General features: G+C 38.3%; 1 protein-coding gene across 12 annotated transcripts in view; it reads right to left on the bottom strand.

Annotated features, from left to right (window-relative positions):
- The window catches only part of CHD2 (chromodomain helicase DNA binding protein 2), a 166416-nt gene that overhangs the window by 91137 nt on the left and 57317 nt on the right, over positions 1–17962 (bottom strand). For all 12 annotated transcript variants that reach the window (XM_078326852.1, XM_078326854.1, XM_078326855.1 and 9 more), the window contains 4 exons: positions 7992–8180; positions 3042–3204; positions 2541–2693; positions 146–217 (listed from right to left, as the gene is read on the bottom strand). In XM_078326852.1, coding sequence (XP_078182978.1) covers positions 146–217; positions 2541–2693; positions 3042–3204; positions 7992–8180 — 577 coding nt within the window. The remainder of the gene's footprint in view (positions 1–145; positions 218–2540; positions 2694–3041; positions 3205–7991; positions 8181–17962) is intronic.

Raw genomic sequence — 17962 nt, 5'->3', positions numbered from 1 at the left:
TTATGTGAGAGATTTCTCATTTTCTTCTCAAGGCAAAAGAATTGCACTATGAATTGTTTCTGAAACAGAATACATGAAGATAGAAAGACTTTCCCCTTGATGAAGAGCCCACATTACCCAGATAACAAAGCCATGCATAGTATACCTCAGACCCATCTGCATTGAAGTGGTCCAGTGCCTGTTTGCGGATTTCTCCCTTGATGGAACCATCCAGACGCTGTAAAAATAAACCACAAGAAAACTGTAAGATAGGAAGATCAACTACACTCAGAATAGAACAGCAGACATGGAACCTTTATCACCTGAACATCCACTGAGTAAAAATAACTGGAATGCACTGGCAAAGTGCTACCAAGAAGCTGTGCTTAAGAAGCACCCTACTTGACCTGAGCTCTCCAGTTACAGACTCAAGGTCATGAGCTTATGATTCAAAGGGCTGCCTAGGCTTAGCCAAGGATCAGAATGGCTGCCAGGACCTAAAAGGAGAAAGATGAAGACCCAACCCATGCTTAGAGGCTGGATTTACTTCAGTATCTGTAGGTACTGCAAAAATTGGAAAACAGGACCACAGGTTACCCAATAATAAGCTCCTGCAGATAAATGATTCTTCTTAGCTAATACGGCTAAAACTATCACATAAAGTATCATACAAACCAAAAAATTATTTATATAATCGTTCTGTTGAAACAACACTTTGCTGAATCGTCGAAAATGTTAAAATTCATCATATATCCCAGCTTTGCCAAAAATTACTCTCTGAAATCACAGCAAAGTGTTTGAGCAGCCAAACTACATGTGAGGAGTGCCCCTGGCATTTATTAGCATGTACCATTCCTTTATTAGAACATATGTCAGCTTTACATGTAAAACAATGTCACCATAGAGAAACCATCAACACATAAAACACTACAGAATTCTCACCTACATGCTCTATCTTTGATAAAGCATTTCTCACCCTATAAAATCATTTTCACATTTCAACCCTCACAATCACCACTCGAGCTGCACAAAATACTTCATTTTACAGAAGGCAAAAACTAACCTGAAAGGAGACTTGGCTGGCAGCAGGACTCTGTGGAAGGGCCTACAGGTCCCCAGAACTCTCTCCACCAGACCTAACTCAAGTCAGCTCACACGTGAGAAGCCCCTGATTTCTTTCTCACTGACTACTCTACTCAGAGCCTTAAACCAAAGATACATTTAACAGCAGGTTCAGAGCCTTTACTTGAAATCAGAAAACCTAATGCCCCTTCTAATATTTCCATTAGTAGAGGACATTAATTATCTAAAATTTGCTGACTAGGTACGACAGACCCAGCTTATCTATTCCCTAGAGAAAGAAACTATGCATTCTTGATTTACTTGGTATCACAGGATTTCCTAGGAATGAAAGCTCATAGGGATCTGACTCACTGACAGAGAACTGACTTTTTGCAATAGGCTGTTTCTTAGTAACAACCACAGCCTTAAGCTATATTCTAAGACAGCAGCTGAAAGACCACATAAGATATTATGGATGTAACAATGCCTTTCAGGGTATTCTGAAAGACAACCTGATATTGAGTCTTAAAGCTGGGCCTTCTTAGTAGATAATCACTGACTCCAAGTTTCTTCAATCTAAACATTACTATGTGAGTTGGTAGAAGAGTTCATCCATTCAAATAAAAAAAAAAATGTTTTTAAATAAATCTTTAAAATCAAAGCACTATAAACCTATGCCAAGAGACAATGTTAATTGCATATATGTCTACATGTCTATAGATAGATCAGAGTAAGTTTCTAATGGATTATATACACCTAAAGAAATGTTACTATGCCAAAGAAACTTTTCCCCACAGGAGATAACTGTGTGAAGATCACAATTCCAGTTAAAGAACTCCACAGAAAAGTGAGGGAGCCATCATCACTTACTTCAGGGACTAGGAAGGTTTCAAGTACCAATACTGCTATGGTCCCACCTCACAGCCAGGGTCAGTGTTTGGGACGAACATTCGATACTGCCTTCTCTCTGAGGATTTGGGCTTCTGGAATTGAGCTCACACTTATTTCCTCTCTACTTCTACCATATACACTTGCAATAAGATGCCATCTGACATCCTTTTTTTTCTTGCCCAATTTGACTTTCTCTAATCTTCCTACCCACCTTCATGATAGCAGGGGGTGGGGAGGTTGGGGACGGATAATATTAGGAGAAATACCTAATGTAGGTGACGGGGGATGGAGGCAGCAAACCACCATGGCATGCGTATACCTATGTAACAATCCTGCAAGATCTGCAAATGTACCCCAGAACTTAAAGTATAATAATAATAATAATAATAAAAAGAATGGTCTTCTCATGACCACTTTCATATGGTAGCCTAAAGGCATGAAAGTAAAATTAAGACCCTCCTGGACCTTAACCTTAATTTTTTGGAAAGAAGAAAACTCTTTATTTTCTACTTTGACAAACAAAGCACGCAACCCAATGTAGGAAGGTTGGGGAGGGAAGACGGGGAGAGCGACTGATGCCCCTAACCCCAATTACTGAATCACCTTACCTGGAAAGGATAGTGTTTAATAGTTAGGTATTCAGCCAGGATATCCAACATTCTCACCATCTGAGAGAAGATAAGCACTCGGTTCCCCCTTTCTCGAAGTCTTGTCAACAGTTTGTCTAATAAAATCAGCTTCCCACTGCTCCTTATGAGGGACTGAAGATTTAAAAGATATTCCAGTAATTATGCTGAAACATAAATTTTCATCTTCTCTAATCTCTAAAAATTCATATTTTTAAAAGTCATCTTTAAGGCTTTCTGAAGCCCTTAGCAATCTGGTTGACCAGCAATTCCCGAAATGTTCTTTTTCCCCGTATCTGTGATACTATACTTTCCAGATCATTCCTAGTTATCTAACTTTTTTCTCCTGTTTTTAAAGCTTCCTTTGATGCTCCCTGACAGGTCGCCAAGAAGGAAATAGAGCATTTTGATGAAGCGCACCTTCAGAAACTGTTTTTGTTTTGTTTTTTTTTTTTGAGAAAGTAATTATGAGTAACTACCTACCAGAAGAATCTCCTGCCCATTTTCCCTTTCATTTTCTTCAGGGGGTTTAATCAGATAGCAGTGGTTGCAGCATTTTTTCAGTTCCATCACAATATTAAGAAAACCAGATGTGCTGCCTCTTGTTCCTTTGGCAAGAGCCTTGTAATTCCTGGTCAGAATCCACCTGTAAATTAAAATGACAATGATACTACTAGATACAAAAAAACAAAAGTTGTGGGTGCCAGAAGAATATAAGAAAAAGTAGTGTTACTGTGGGAAAAAAGAGGCTGAGAAAGGTTAAGAGTTCCTTTTGTTATCTCCTGCCATCTAACCATAATCCTTCACATCTCCAGTCAGAATCAGGAATGTTAACAATTCTGCTGGATATTTCAGCCTCGCTGAACATAGCAATACTAGAAGAAAATAATGCTCTCTCTATATACACAACACATACATACACTTTACATATATATTGACACACATATACTTTACATATATGTACACACATTTATACATATTTAAGCATGTGTGTATGAGTGTGTACACAAATACTGAGTATCCTAAATGTGAAAATCTAAAATGTTCTAAAATCAGAATCTTTCTCAGTGCCAACAGGACACTCAAAGGAAATTCTCATTAGAGCATTATAGACTTCTGGTTTCTGACTTCCAGATTTGAAATGCTCAATCAGTAAGTATAAAGCAAATATTCCAAAACCTGAACTACTTCAGGTCCCCATGCATTTCCTATAAGAGACTCAATCTGTGTGTGCGTGCTTGAGTGGGAAACGACTGTCACTGAAGCACTTCTTGTGGAAATATAAAAACTGGAAATAAGCTAACATTATAAGTTAAATTAAAATATACCATAAAATAGAGGCTATATACCCATTTTAACATTATAAAAAGGTATTTTATCTGATGAAATGTTTATCAGTATGTTTTATATGCAAATTTGGAGGATAAATACAGACATATTCATGCATAACCATGAATAATCCTTAATCATAAACTCCAAAGTATTAAAAGTACTTTTTTTATCTGAGTGGTGAAATTTCTTTATGCTTCTCTTGGAAATCAGACTTTTAGGAATTTATCTCAAGGCCTTCACTGCAGTGCTATTTATAAAAGCATGTAAAACAATCTACATGTCTACCACAAGGAAACTGGTTGAATAAACCATACCATATATCCTCAGTGGATTACTATGCATTATAAAGGCCTATCTCTATAAGCTACTATGGTGTGCTCTTCAGCACGCATCATTAAGGAAAAAAAGAAGGCAGAGAAACATGTTTACGGTGTGCTACCACTTTATCTAAGGGAAAGGATATTCAAAGTTAAAATACATTTGCTTTTATTTAAAAATTAAAAGTAAAAGGAAGGATAAGCATTAAAATGTCAAAAAATGATCATAAGAACTACCTACGGGGAAAGATGGACTAGAAGGGAGGGAAGAGGGACTGAAGCTACATTTCTTTGAGCATACCAGGCTTTGTAGCTTCGCCTTTGGAAATCCAAAAATATTATAAATAATTAAAAAACAAAATTAAACAAAGCAATCCCTAAAAATCAAAACTAAAGTGAGATAAATAAACCTATGTCTCCATTAGTGGCCTAAATACACAGAAGAAAAACTATCCTGAGTACTTTAAAACTCTTTTCCATTTCTAGTGGTATATAACCTTAAAAAGCAGTAAAATAAATAAACTAATTAATTAATTAAGTTAAAGAGAATCTTGTTGCAGTGAGCTGAGACCGTGCCACTGAACTCCAAGCTGGGTGATAGAGTGAGACGCCATCTCAAAAAAGAGAAAAAAAAATTTTAACCTGTTTTTACTATTCATATTGTTGGTGGTAGTATTAGCTTTGTTGTGTGTGTAGAATAAATTAGGTTGGTGTGGTTGAGAAGTAAGATTTTTAGTACAGTGTAAGATCAGTAACATCAAATAAAATCTCTGGTACTGTTTACCATGTATTTTTGCCATTAAAAACAAATTTCCCAATTCTGTCCACTGAAAATATCTGTCACTAATGTTTATCACAGCTGCTAAGAGCACCCCTAGGGCCCAGTATGTGGTCTCCAAATACTATTTCCTCCTCTTTGCCATAGTCTATAAACCACCAGAAAGAGGTGGTCTTCTGAGGGTCCTCCAGACTCAACAGCCTTGGACTCCAGGGCACTACAGAACCCGATGGTCTATGAAGCCACACCCAGCAGTGCGGTTTGGTAGGGACAGGTGCTGCTCTACAGTGGGAAGTGCAGATGGGCCTCTGCCTCTGGACAGAACTGCCAGGCATGCCAGTGGCCCTAGAGTAACTCTGCTCACTTTCTCTGGCTCTCTGGTGCGTTCCTCAATCCTACATGCTGTGCAGCCTGAAGGCAACAGAGTATTAGCCAAGACTCTTAAGTGGGAAGTGATAAAAACTCAATTAAATCAGCTTAAGCAAACTGGAAGTATCTAGAATAGCCAGAAAACTCCTATGATTAATCAATACCAAAAATATCATCCAACAACTGACACATTCGTATTGTTACTCAAGTAACACTATTTCCCCTATTACATTTCATAGAATTAAACTATTTTCAGAGTAAAGACAAACAAATGCCATTTCGTAGTAAAACAGTATGCAGAACTTCTTAGATATGTGGCTGACTCTAGTACTGGGGCAGGAAATGTACAAGATGGATCTAGAACACGTTATCACTCCGGGTAGCAAAGAAACTATCAACTACTATTATGGTTATGTCAAGACTCCAACAACCAACTTGAGTAAGCTCCCACTAGCTAAAAATGGGGCTGCCAGAGCATGAAATATGGAGAATAACTCCAACAGATTGAACATAAATAGGTTTAACCCATGAGTTCATAATTATATCAAAGAAAATCTCAAATCCTTTGAAGAAGAGTAGATCTCTTCCTCTGAAAATGGGGAAAATGAAAAAGAATCTTATTCTGCCTTTCCTGAACTGTTTCTCAGCTGACATGAGAAAGTTTCTTTTCATAGAAGCATTCCACCTAAAACACATGAGTGAAAAAAATTTTGAATATCACCTTTTTGTACTCTCTAATGAATTAATGGGTATAGGCAATGCTCATCATTAGTCACTAGCGTCACAAAAAGGAGGACATTTATCCTGTGAAAGAATATACCTCTTCCTCTAAAGTCACACTGAATCTGAGTCTAATCAAGCCTTTACAGTTATTTATGAGTATACAGAAAACACAGTTCAGAGGAAAAGTGGTTTTTAAAAACTTTTTTCTTTTTACAGAGATGGGGTCTCACTGTGTTGCCCAGGCTGGACTAAAACTCCTGGGCTCAAGCAATCCTCCCGCCTCAGCCTCCCAAAGCGCTCAGATTATAGGTGTGAGCCACCATACATGGTTGAAAAGATTAAAGAATGCCACTGAGCCGGAATGAGCAAAATCCAGACTGTGAAAAAAGTCTACAAAACATAAATTCAGTTTCTTGCCTCGAAAAAATTATAAAGCAAGGAAAAATAAATGGATTAAAATATACTTCAGACATACCAACCTATCAAAATATATGGAGCTTACATAAACCCCAAACAAGCAAAGTGGCACATGCAGAAATGAATATATATATATATATATATGTATACAACAACCAGGAAAATGTAAGCACTTACTAAACATTATAAAACCGTTAAGAAATTATTAAAAATTTTTACACATTACAGTATTGAAATTTTGCTTAATAACAACAAAACAAAAAAACTTATTTTTAAAAAACATATACCAAAACATTTAAGATAAATACCTGGAATATGTTTCAAAATTATTTGAGAGGAAGCAAGAAAAGATATATAGATCTGGCCAGGTGCGGTGGCTCAAGCCTGTAATCCCAGCACTTTGAGAGGCCGAGGCGGGTGGATCACGAGGTCAAGAGATCGAGACCATCCTGGTCAACATGGTGAAACCTCGTCTCTACTAAAAATACAAAAAATTAGCTGGGCGCGGTGGCATGTGCCTGTAATCCCAGCTACTCAGGAGGCTGAGGCAGGAGAATTGCCTGAACCCAGGAGGCGGAGGTTGCTGTTAGCCGAGATCTCGCCATTGCACTCCAGCCTGGGCAATAAGAGCGAAACTCCATCTCAAAAAAAAAGATATATAGATGAACTAAAAGCCATTAGTTATTAATTACTGAAGTTGGATTATGGTTACATGAGTATAAACTATTATTTTTGTACAAATTCGCAATTTCCCAAAACAAAAAGATGTTTACAGATCACAATGATCAAGCAATTATTTATAAAAATTAAAATCTGATTTCTGGCTAGATGTGGTGGCTCATGCGTGTAATCCCAGCACTCTGGGAGGCCGAGGCAGGTGGATCACCAGGGGTCAGGAGTTTGAGACCAGCCTGGCCAACATGACAAAACTCCATCTCTACTAAAAATACAAAAATTATCCAGGCATGGCTGAGCTCAATGGCTCACGCCTGTAATCCCAGCACTCTGGGAGGCCAAGGCAGGCAGATCACAAGACCAAGAGATAGAGACCATCCTGGCCAACATGGTGAAACCCTACCTCTGCTAAAAAATACAAAATTAGCTGGCAGTGATGGTGCATGCCTATAGTCCCAGCTACTCAGGAAGCCGAGGCAGGAGAACCGCTTGAACCTGGGAGGTGGAGGCTGCAATGAGCTGAGATCATGCCACTGCACTCCAGCCTGGCAACAAAGTGAGACTTCGTCTCAAAAAAAAAAAAAAAAAAAAAAAAAAATTATCCGGGCATAGTGGCACATGTCTGTAATCCCAGCTATTCAGGAGGCTGAGGCAGGCGAATCACTTGAACCTGGGAGGCAGAGGTTGCAGGGAGCCGAGATTGCACCACTGCCCTGCACTCCAACCTGGGTGACAGAAATATATATATATATATATCTCCTATCTAATGGTTTCATGGTACTACTCTCAATCCCTTTAGGCCTAACCCAAACAAGAACTTACTTGTAATACTGTTTCTGAAGGGCTGACATCTCCACCCTGAGAATCTGTTCCACTTTGGCAGGAAGGGATTTCTCCACATCTTTTTTGACTCTCCGGAGAAGGAAAGGCTCTAGCACCTTATGAAGACTCTGGTAGCCATTCTCTCTCCCTTTCCCATGGTCTTCTTCAAAATCTTCCCAGAATTCAAACCTACGGGTGAAATAGTATAGTATTACTTAGCTACATTGAGGAAAAGAATAATGGGGAAAAAAACTGTAAAAAAATGAATCTTTCCCATAAGGAAAGACAAAATTATCAATCACTAGAGCTCTTAAACAGAAGGGAAAACAAATGGGAAAACCAAACTGAAATTAACTCCATCAGTCTAGGCTGGATAACAGCAGGCTTCCAATTCTCAGACTGAATTCAGAGTTTACAAAATATTTCAGTCTATCGTGTAACCAACATCATCTACAACTACCCAGTAACTACCTGACCTGGTAAGACAGGTCAGAAAGAGCCGGTACCAGCACTTCCAATGGACACAACAGCCTCAAGAGTCCACCATCATTTCTGAACTCATGAATAGCCAATCTTTTTTTTTGAGACAGAGCCTCACTCTGTTGCCCAGGCTGGAGTGCAGTGGTACAATCTCTGCTCACTGCAACCTCCACTTCTCAGGCTCAAGTGATTCTCCTGCTGCAGCCTCCCAAGTAGCTGGGATTACAGGCGCTGCCACCATGCCCAACTAATTTTTGTATTTTTAGCAGAGACAGGGTTTACTATGTTGGCCAGGCTGGTTTTGAACTCCTGACCTCAAGTGAACTGCCCTTCTTGGCCTCTCAAACTGCTGAAATCATACGTGTGAGCCACCGCCTCCAGCCATGCATTTTATCAAGTATTGTTAGGTGGATCAACGTCAGCCTTCTTAACACCTAGTATGGCCTGAAACAATCATCTACAGGGAAGCAGATAACATAATCCTTTGGGGTAGAGATCTAAAGTTGTCATTAAAGCCTGCAGCCTGATAACCCTAAGGTAAACTGTATTTTCCCACACTGCTATGCCATTAAGCAAATTCTCCAACATAAAATAGGTGAGGAATTAAAACTAATAATTAAAATGAACAATGAAAACTGAACTATACCTGGGCAGGCGCAGTGGCTTGTGCCTGTAATCTCAACACTTTGAGGCAGAGGCGGGCAGATCACCTGAGGTCAGGAGTTCAAGACCAGCCTGGTCAATATGGTGAAACCCCATCTCTACTAAAAATACAAAAATTAGCCAGGTATGGTGGTGTGTGCCTATAATCAATCCCAGTTACTCAGGAGGCTGAGGCAAGAGAATCACTGGAACCCAGTAGGCAGAGATTGCAGTGAGCTAAGATCATGCCATTGCTCCAGCCCAACGACCAACAGAGTGAGACTCTGTCTCAAAAAAGAAAAGAAAACTGAACTATGTCAATGCTGGAGATGATACCTCGTACACTAGATGTGTGGAGTGACTGGAAATCAGTAGAAGCAGAAATATCACTGTATCAGACTACTTTCTGAATACCTGAGAGACAATTTCAGTAAGCTAATTTACTTAACATAAATTAAAACTTTGCTAATCTAAAATTAAATGTAAAGTTTATTTCCAAGATTTACTTCCTCTCTGTTTTAGGCCACAAGTATTTTCACCTGCCTACTGTACTCTTATTAAGGGAATTAATAGGAGACATTATTTCTTGATCTATAGCATATATTGAGGAGACATAAATATCATGTTTGTTTATGAATTGTCCATGGCTGCTTTTCCTCTAAACAGCAGAGATGAGTGGTTGACAATGACTGTATGGGCTATGAATCAAAAATATTTACCATCAGATTCTTTAGAAAAAGTCTGCTGGCCATGAAAACAGACAATTATCAATTTATACTATTAGATATAGAAAAGGTGTAAGGTCATAGTGGTAATGTATAGAGACACCATGCCACATCTAAAGATTCGTATTTTAGATATATCCCTGCTATCAACTTCTGTATTTATTATTTGTCTCTCATGGAACTAGAAACAATTCTCATCTTTAAAATTTTCCAGAACATGGAACTTGAGAAAAATACGTTAGTTTAGTGAGGACCAACAAAGAAGAAAATTAAACCAAAGCAGTGAAAACGGTAGGCTAAAAGTTACACAGCAAATATGTCAAAGTTAAAGTGCCAAAAAAAATAAGAGACTGACCCAGACAACTGAAATAAAAGTTTAAAAATCATCCCAACACTAAAAGGCATGATCTCTGAAATACATGCTATCAAACTGAATTGTTTCGTGGGGTAAGTCTTAAGTACACATTTGTACATGATGCTCTTTATCATAAGTCAAATTTTTCAATCTTGTCATATCTTTTTCTACCTTAAAACCAAGTTCCAAGCTTTGCAAACAGTATGTACAAAATGAAGCCACTGATTGATAAGTATTCAAATATGGTTAGTTATCATGTACTCCCTGTCAGAGCCACTCTGCAGGAAAGGAACTTAGACTCTAAGGAAATAGAATTTCAGTTGGTTAAAGAGGACTAACTTTTGGATTTTGGAACAATAGCCCAGAACATTTGAATAGAGAAATTCAAAAGCTATTTGAGTAAACCTAATTATCTCTTTGACACCAGTATTTCTTCAGTGGATCCTTCCTTCAACAGCTCTGTAGAGTCCTAAGATACCTCAGAACTACTGCTACGGATGAGGCAAAACACTTCACAAGACTACAGTTACCCACACAGCAAGCGCAGGCAGAAATAAGGGCAAATCTGAACTCCTTAACTGATTGGTTTCCTTTTCATATACACATCTTTGTGAACAATGATTTTTAAACTTTTTTTGAAAATGACAATGTTTTAAATACAAAATTTTCAAAGAAAAGAAAATCTCTTTCACAGAAAAACTTGCATCTCTAACTCTATTCTATCATTCCTAAGTGATTCAACTGGCCATAAGGAAAACCTTGGAGGAGACCACCTGAGTGATAAAGCAGTGAAAGTTCCTCTCTCCAATTACAAAAGGCTCTATGACATTTTTCCAAAACATAGCCCACGCTGAGTGGAACGCCACAGCTGCTTACTGGCAGGAAAAACCTAATTATGACCACTTAAGAGCCAAAATCCCTACCACCCACTTCAGCAGCTAGGTACACAAAAGCAAATCATGGCTAAGTATTCACTAGTAGAAACTACATACCACAGTTCTTTTTCTAGAAAAACAAGCATGGATGTTCCCTCTGTGTCTCGTAACTCTTACTATGTAGGGTGACTTTGTCTCAATGATTTTATGAAGGATGTATTTTTTTTCTCTTAGAATTTGAAGATCAAAGGACACTTGCCTTAGTCGCAGAAGACTTAAAACTGACCTTGTCTATCTACTTACTGACCATGTGATATGGGACACGTTTCCATCATCTAAGCCAGCATATTCTAATTTGCAGTATGAAGGCTAAATACTTCCACTGTATCACAAAGTTATAGTATGGGAAATCAATATGAAAACTATAAAGTAATATACCTAAAAATCCTCTTACCTATTTCAGAAAACATGAATAACTAATCATTGGTAAGCCCACTATGTCTAAACTTTTATACATTATCTGTTTTATAGCACATATATCTTTCAAAAGCAAACTATTAAAAAATACTGGCTGAAGTTAATATGTGATAAAATTCTGACCTATTACAGAATGTACAACAGAATGTTTAAAAAAGAGAAAATGCCCAGCACTTTGGGAGGCCGAGGCGGGTGGATCACGAGGTCAAGAGATCGAGACCATCCTGGTCAACAAGGTGAAACCTGGTCTCTACTAAAAATACAAAAATTAGCTGGGCATGGTGGTACGCACCTGTAGTCCCAGCTACTCAGGAGGCTGAGGCAGGAGAATTGCTTGAACCCAGAAGGCGGAGGTTGCGGTGAGCCGAGATCGCACCATTGCACTCCAGCCTGGGTTACAACAGCAAAACTCCATCTCAAAAAAAATAATAATAAAAAAATAAAAATAAATAAAAAAGAGAAAATGGAACAATCGGCTCCATCCTCACAGTAACCACCATTTACTCAGAGAACTCTCTGAAAGGAAAGAAGGATCCAGGTGTGCAGCAGTCATGACAGATAACAGAGTAGCAGTAAGATGGGGCAGAAAGGACAGAGGACGACAGGAGAACATGTGGAAGACGACAGGAATGCAGAACAGGCTGGTTCTCAACTAGTGGCATTTCCCCTACCCACACCCCAGGAGGAGCATCTGGCAATGTCTGGAGACATTTTTGGTTGTCACAGCTGAGACGGGGATGCTATCAGCTTGCAATGAGTAGAGGCCAGGGATGCTGCTAAACACCTACAAGGCAAAGGACAGCTCTCCACAAAATGTCAATAGCGCCAAGGCTGAGAAACTCTACTCTTTAAGAAGGCACAGGAAGGAAGAATGAGGAAGGGGCTCCTCTCCCAGAAGCAACTATGGTAAAGATGACTGGAAAAAAAGGAAGCCAGTTTAAGCCTGTTCTAGTAACAGCTGCAGGGAGGGCAAGCTGTAGTCATGATCAGGGTGGTTTAGTTTCTCTTCCCACCTTCTGCACAGTCTTAAACTACCCTTTAGAAATAAAGGTCAGGAAAGGACAGTAATTGACAAATAAGGACAGAAAATCTGCTGCCAACAGGTCAGCCTTATAAGAAACACTATGGGAGGCTGAGGCAGGATAATCGCTTGAACCCAGCAGGCAGAGGTTTCAGTGAGCCAAGATTGCACCTTTAGACTAAAAGAAAGCAATACCCAATAGAGGAAACTAAATGAAAACGAAAACACAAAATTATCAATTATTTATGGGATGCAGCTAAAGCAGTGCATAGAAATAAACTTATACCTTTAAATATCTAGAAAAGAAAAAGGTTTTAAATTAATAATCTAAGCTTATCTTAGGAGAAAAAGAGAAAACCAGATGAAAAGCAAGCAAAGGAATGAAACCTTTGAAAGTGGGAATAAATCCAACAGAAAAAAACAGAGGGGCCAGGAGCAGTGGCTCATGCCTTTGGGAGGCCAATCACAAGGTCAGGAGTTCGAGATCAGCCTGGCCGACACGATGAAACCCTATCTCTACTAAAATACAAAAATTACCCAGGCATGGTGGTGGGCACCTGTAAAATCCCAGCTACCCGGGAGGCAGAGAAGAGGCAGGATAATCATTTGAGGCTGAGATCACACCACCACACTCCAGCATGGGCAACAAGAGCAAAACTCCGTCTCAAAAAAAAAAAAAAAAAGAAACCAATTATGTCAGAAGCCGGTTCCTTGAGAACATCGAAATTGTTAAGCCCTTAGCTAGAACTGACCAAGTAAAAGAGCTAAGATACAAATTAACATAATCAAAAAATTAACTTTAATCACTATTGATCCTTCAAAGAATCTACCAGGTACAGTGGTTCATGCCTATTATCTCAGCATTTTAGGAGACAGAGGTGGGAGGATCACTTGAGCCCAGAAGTTTGAGACCAGCCTGGACAACTCAGCAAGACCCCATCTCTACAAACAATAGAAAATAAATTTTAAAAATTAGCTGGGCATTGTGGCACGCACCTGTAGTCCCAGTTACTCAGGAGGCTGAAGTGGGAGGATCCCTTGAGCCCAGGAGTTTGTGGTTACAGTGAACTCTGATCATACCACTGCACTCAGCCTGGGTGACAAAGAAGGACCATGTCTCTTAAAAAAGAAAACTAAAATTAAAAGACTAAGAGAATACTATAACTTTATGCCAACAAATTAGGACAAGTTAGATGAAATACACTAACTCCTAGAAAAACACAAATTAACAAAACTAAGTCAAGAAGAAACAGAAAACTTAAATGAACCTGTAACTGGAAACTGGGTTAGTCATTAAAAATTTTCCCACAAAGAAAAGTGAAGGTTGACACAGCTACACTGGGAAATTTTACCAAATATTTAAAGAAGAAATAACACTTCATTAAACAAAAGGGAAACACTCTCCAATTCATTTTATGACCCCCAAAACCAAAGCAAAGCAAACATCAAAACAAACAAAAAGCTACAGACTAAAATCCTAACTAAAATAAAAAACACAGAAGCAGCCAGGCACAGTGGCTCACGTCTATAATACAGCACTTTCGTTAGCCAAGATGGGCAGATTACTTGAGGCCAGGAGTTTGAGACCAACTTGGCCAACATGGCAAAACCCCGCTGTCTCTACTAAAAATACAAAAATTAGCCGGGCATGGTAGTGCATGCTTGTTATAATTCCTGCTACCTGGGAGGCTGAGGTATGAGAATTGCTTCAACTCAAGAGTTGGAGGTTGCTGTGAGCTGAGATCGTGCCATTGTACTCTAGCCTGGGTGACAGAGGGAAACTGTCTCAAAAAAAAAAAAGACTAAACAGATGCAAAAATCTTTAACAAAATCCTAGCCAACTGAATCCAGCAATACATAAAAAGTATTAAACACTGTTAACAAGTCAGATTTTGCCAGGAAAAAAAAAGTTGGCTTAATGTCTAAAAAGCAATTAACATAATACACCATATTGTTAAGACTAAAGGACACAACCTCATGGTCACCTCAATAGAAACTGAAAAAAGCATTTGACAAAACCTAACATCCATTCTTTATTAAAACCTCACAAACTAGGAAGAGAAGAAAACTTCCTCAACCCAATACAGGGTATCTAGAAAAAAATCTATAGCCAATATCCTGCTCCCACCAATTCTATTTACAATGAAGGTTCCTGCCAATACAATAAGGCAAGAAGAAGAAATAAAAAGCATCCGCACTGGAAAAGAACCCTTTAGGTGCAGAAAGCATGATCCTGTACATAGAAAAATACTAAGAAATACAGAGAACATGCACACATACACACACAGTAGGAATAGTAAATTTATCAAGTTTGCAGGATGTAAGATCAATATACAAAACTCAATTGTAGTTCTATAGTACAATGTTATATTTTTTAAAATTCCACTCAAAATATAGTCAGAATAAATATTTTAAATGTGTAAGATTTCTACACTGAAAACCATTAAATACTACTGAGAAAAATTATTGAAGATCTAAATAAATGGAGAAGACTTTCCATGATTATGAATTATAAGTCTCAATATTAACAATTCTGCTTTAACTGATATATAAGATTCAACACAATTTCTATCAAAATTCCATATTTTTCTTGTAGAAATTAACAAGCTGATCCTAAAATGTATATGGAAGTGCAAGAATTCTAAAATAACCAAAACAATTTTGAAAACAAAGAAACTGGAACTTGTACTTCTCTATTTTAAAAAGCAGTCAAGGCCGGAAGCACTGACTCATGCCTGTAATCACAGCACTTTGGGAGGCCAAGGAAGGCAGATCACTTGAGGTCAGGAGTTCGATACCAGCCTGGCCAACAGGCTGTTCTACCAAACTCCAGTTCTACCAAAAATACTAAAAATTAGCTGGGCATGGTGGCACATGCCTGTAATCCCAGCTACTCCAGAGGCTGAAGCAGAAGAATCACTTCAGCCCAGGAGGCAGATGTTACAATGAGCTGAGATTATGCCGCTGTACTTACAGCCTGGGTGACAGAGTGAGACTCCCACCTCAAAAACAAAAATAAAAAATAAAGCAATCTAAAGCTACATTAATCAAAACAGTGTGACACTGGCAGAAGGATAGAAATATGTATTAATAAAACAGAACTGATAGTCCAGAAACAGAGCATGACATTTATGATGTCAACTGAGTTTCGACAATGGTGTCAAGGCAATTCAATGGAGACTAGATCTTCTTTTCAACAAGTGATACTGGAACAACTTCCCAAATTCTACTGCAAAAAAATGAACTAAGGCACTCACACTTCACACTATAAACAAAAAGTAACTCAAAATATAACTCAGACCTAATATAAAAGCTAAAACTTCCAAAAGAAAATAAAGAAGAAAGTCTTTTTGTCCATAGGTTAGGCAAATCTCTCAGATATATCTAAAGCATAATCCATATAAAGAAATCTATAAATAAACTTTATGAAAACTAATAACCTTTTCTCTTTGAAAGACAAAATTTTAAAAATGAAAAGAAGCCAGATTGGGATAAAATATGTTCAAATTATATACAGATGCTCCTCAACTTATGAAAAGCCCACAGGTTGAAAATTTTGGTAAATCAAAAATGCCTTTAATATACTTAACCTACCAAACATCATAGCTTAGCTTAGCCTACCCTAAATGTGCTCAGAACACTTATCTTTAGAATATGGAACAAAATCACCTAATGCAAAGCCAATTTTATAATAAAGTGCTGAATATCTCACATAATTTATTGAATATTGCAGTGAAAATGAAAAAGAGAATGGCTGTGTTTATTCAAAGTATGCTTCCTTTGTGTTTTGCTGAAAATTTTGACCACTAAAAAGTCAAAAAAAATTTACATCAAACTATAGAAAATTGGGGACTGTACTGATAAAGCACTTATATTTAGAATTTAGGATTTTTTAAAAAAGAAATAAAAAACCTCTTCAACTCATAAAAGACAATCTAATTTTTTTTTTTTTTTTTTGAGCCGGAGTTTCGCTCTTATTACCCAGGCTGGAGTGCAATGGCACGATCTCGGCTCACCGCAACCTCCACCTCCTGGGTTCAGGCAATCCTCCTGCCTCAGCCTCCTGAGTAGCTGGGATTACAGGCACGCGCCACCGTGCCCAGCTAATTTTTTGTATTTTTAGTAGAGACGGTGTTTCACCATGTTGACCAGGATGGTCTCAATCTCTTGACCTCGTGATCCACCCGCCTCGGCCTCCCAAAGTGCTGGGATTACAGGCATGAGCCACTGCGCCCGGCCTAATTTTTTTCACTTATTTATATCAGAGGTTGTACTTTTTTGAATTTCTGCAATCAGACCTTGGCACTGACCTTAAGCAGGATATAAATAATTCCCACACGCTTAGAGTTCCAATAGTGGAACACAATGCATAAATGAGTTAAATGGCAAAACATTTGAATAGAAATTTCACCAAAGACATACAAATGGCTAATGAACACATGTAAAGATGTTCAACATCATTAGTCTTTAGGGAAATGCAAGTCAAAACACAATGAGACACACTGGTCAGAATGGCTAGAATCAAAAAGACTGACAATACACCAAGTACTAGTGATGACACAGGGAAACGAGAACCTTCAAACATTTCTGGTGGGACTTCACAATGATAGTTTAGAAAACAGCTGGTAGTTTCTAAAATGTTAAATACAAACTTTCCAAACAATCCAGCAATTCTATTCCCAAGTCTCTAAGCAAAAGAAAAACATATGTCCATGCAAAGATATAATGTCCCCAAAACAAAGCAATCCAAATAGCATCAACTGGTAACTGGATGCAATGAAATATTATTACCCAATAAAAAAGAACAACTCCTGACAGGCTCTGAAGTGAAGGAATCTCGAACTCCTGACCTCATGATCCGCCCGCCTCGGCCTCCCAAAGTGCTGGGATTACAGGCGTGAGCCATCATGCCCTGCCTGAAGTGAATGAATCTCAAAAAAAATTATGCTAAGTGAAGGAAGCCAGAAACAAGCATACATATTAGGATTCCACTTGTGGAAGCAGAGGTTACTGCAAACAAGCAAGGGGGAACTGTCAGGGTGAGGAAAACGTTCTAAAAACTTATCTCAAGAAAACTGGTTTTTAGAAAGTTCATGATGCATGGGGAAAGAGGCCATCTCTATGTTCTTCATTGGACTAAAATGTTTTGCTCCAGAACATGCCACAAAATAAATACTCAAATCTTTCCTGAATTAAAAAAAATGGTAGAATATATACCTATCAAATGAACAACCATTAACTGAATTGTTTATTGTGCGCCAGGTGCTATTCTAGGCAATGAATCAAGCAAACAAAATCACTGGGATTTTCATGAATTATTTAATGACATGAGATGGATGAGAACATAAATTTAAACAGAGATGCTATCTAGCAACTGAAACAGGTTAGGGATGATA

This window comes from Callithrix jacchus, chromosome 6 (genome assembly GCF_049354715.1).
Source record: "Callithrix jacchus isolate 240 chromosome 6, calJac240_pri, whole genome shotgun sequence".
In the NCBI taxonomy this organism is placed as follows: Eukaryota; Metazoa; Chordata; class Mammalia; order Primates; family Cebidae; genus Callithrix; species Callithrix jacchus.
Note: the sequence above shows the minus strand (reverse complement) of the source record. Positions and strands in the feature narration are given on the sequence as shown.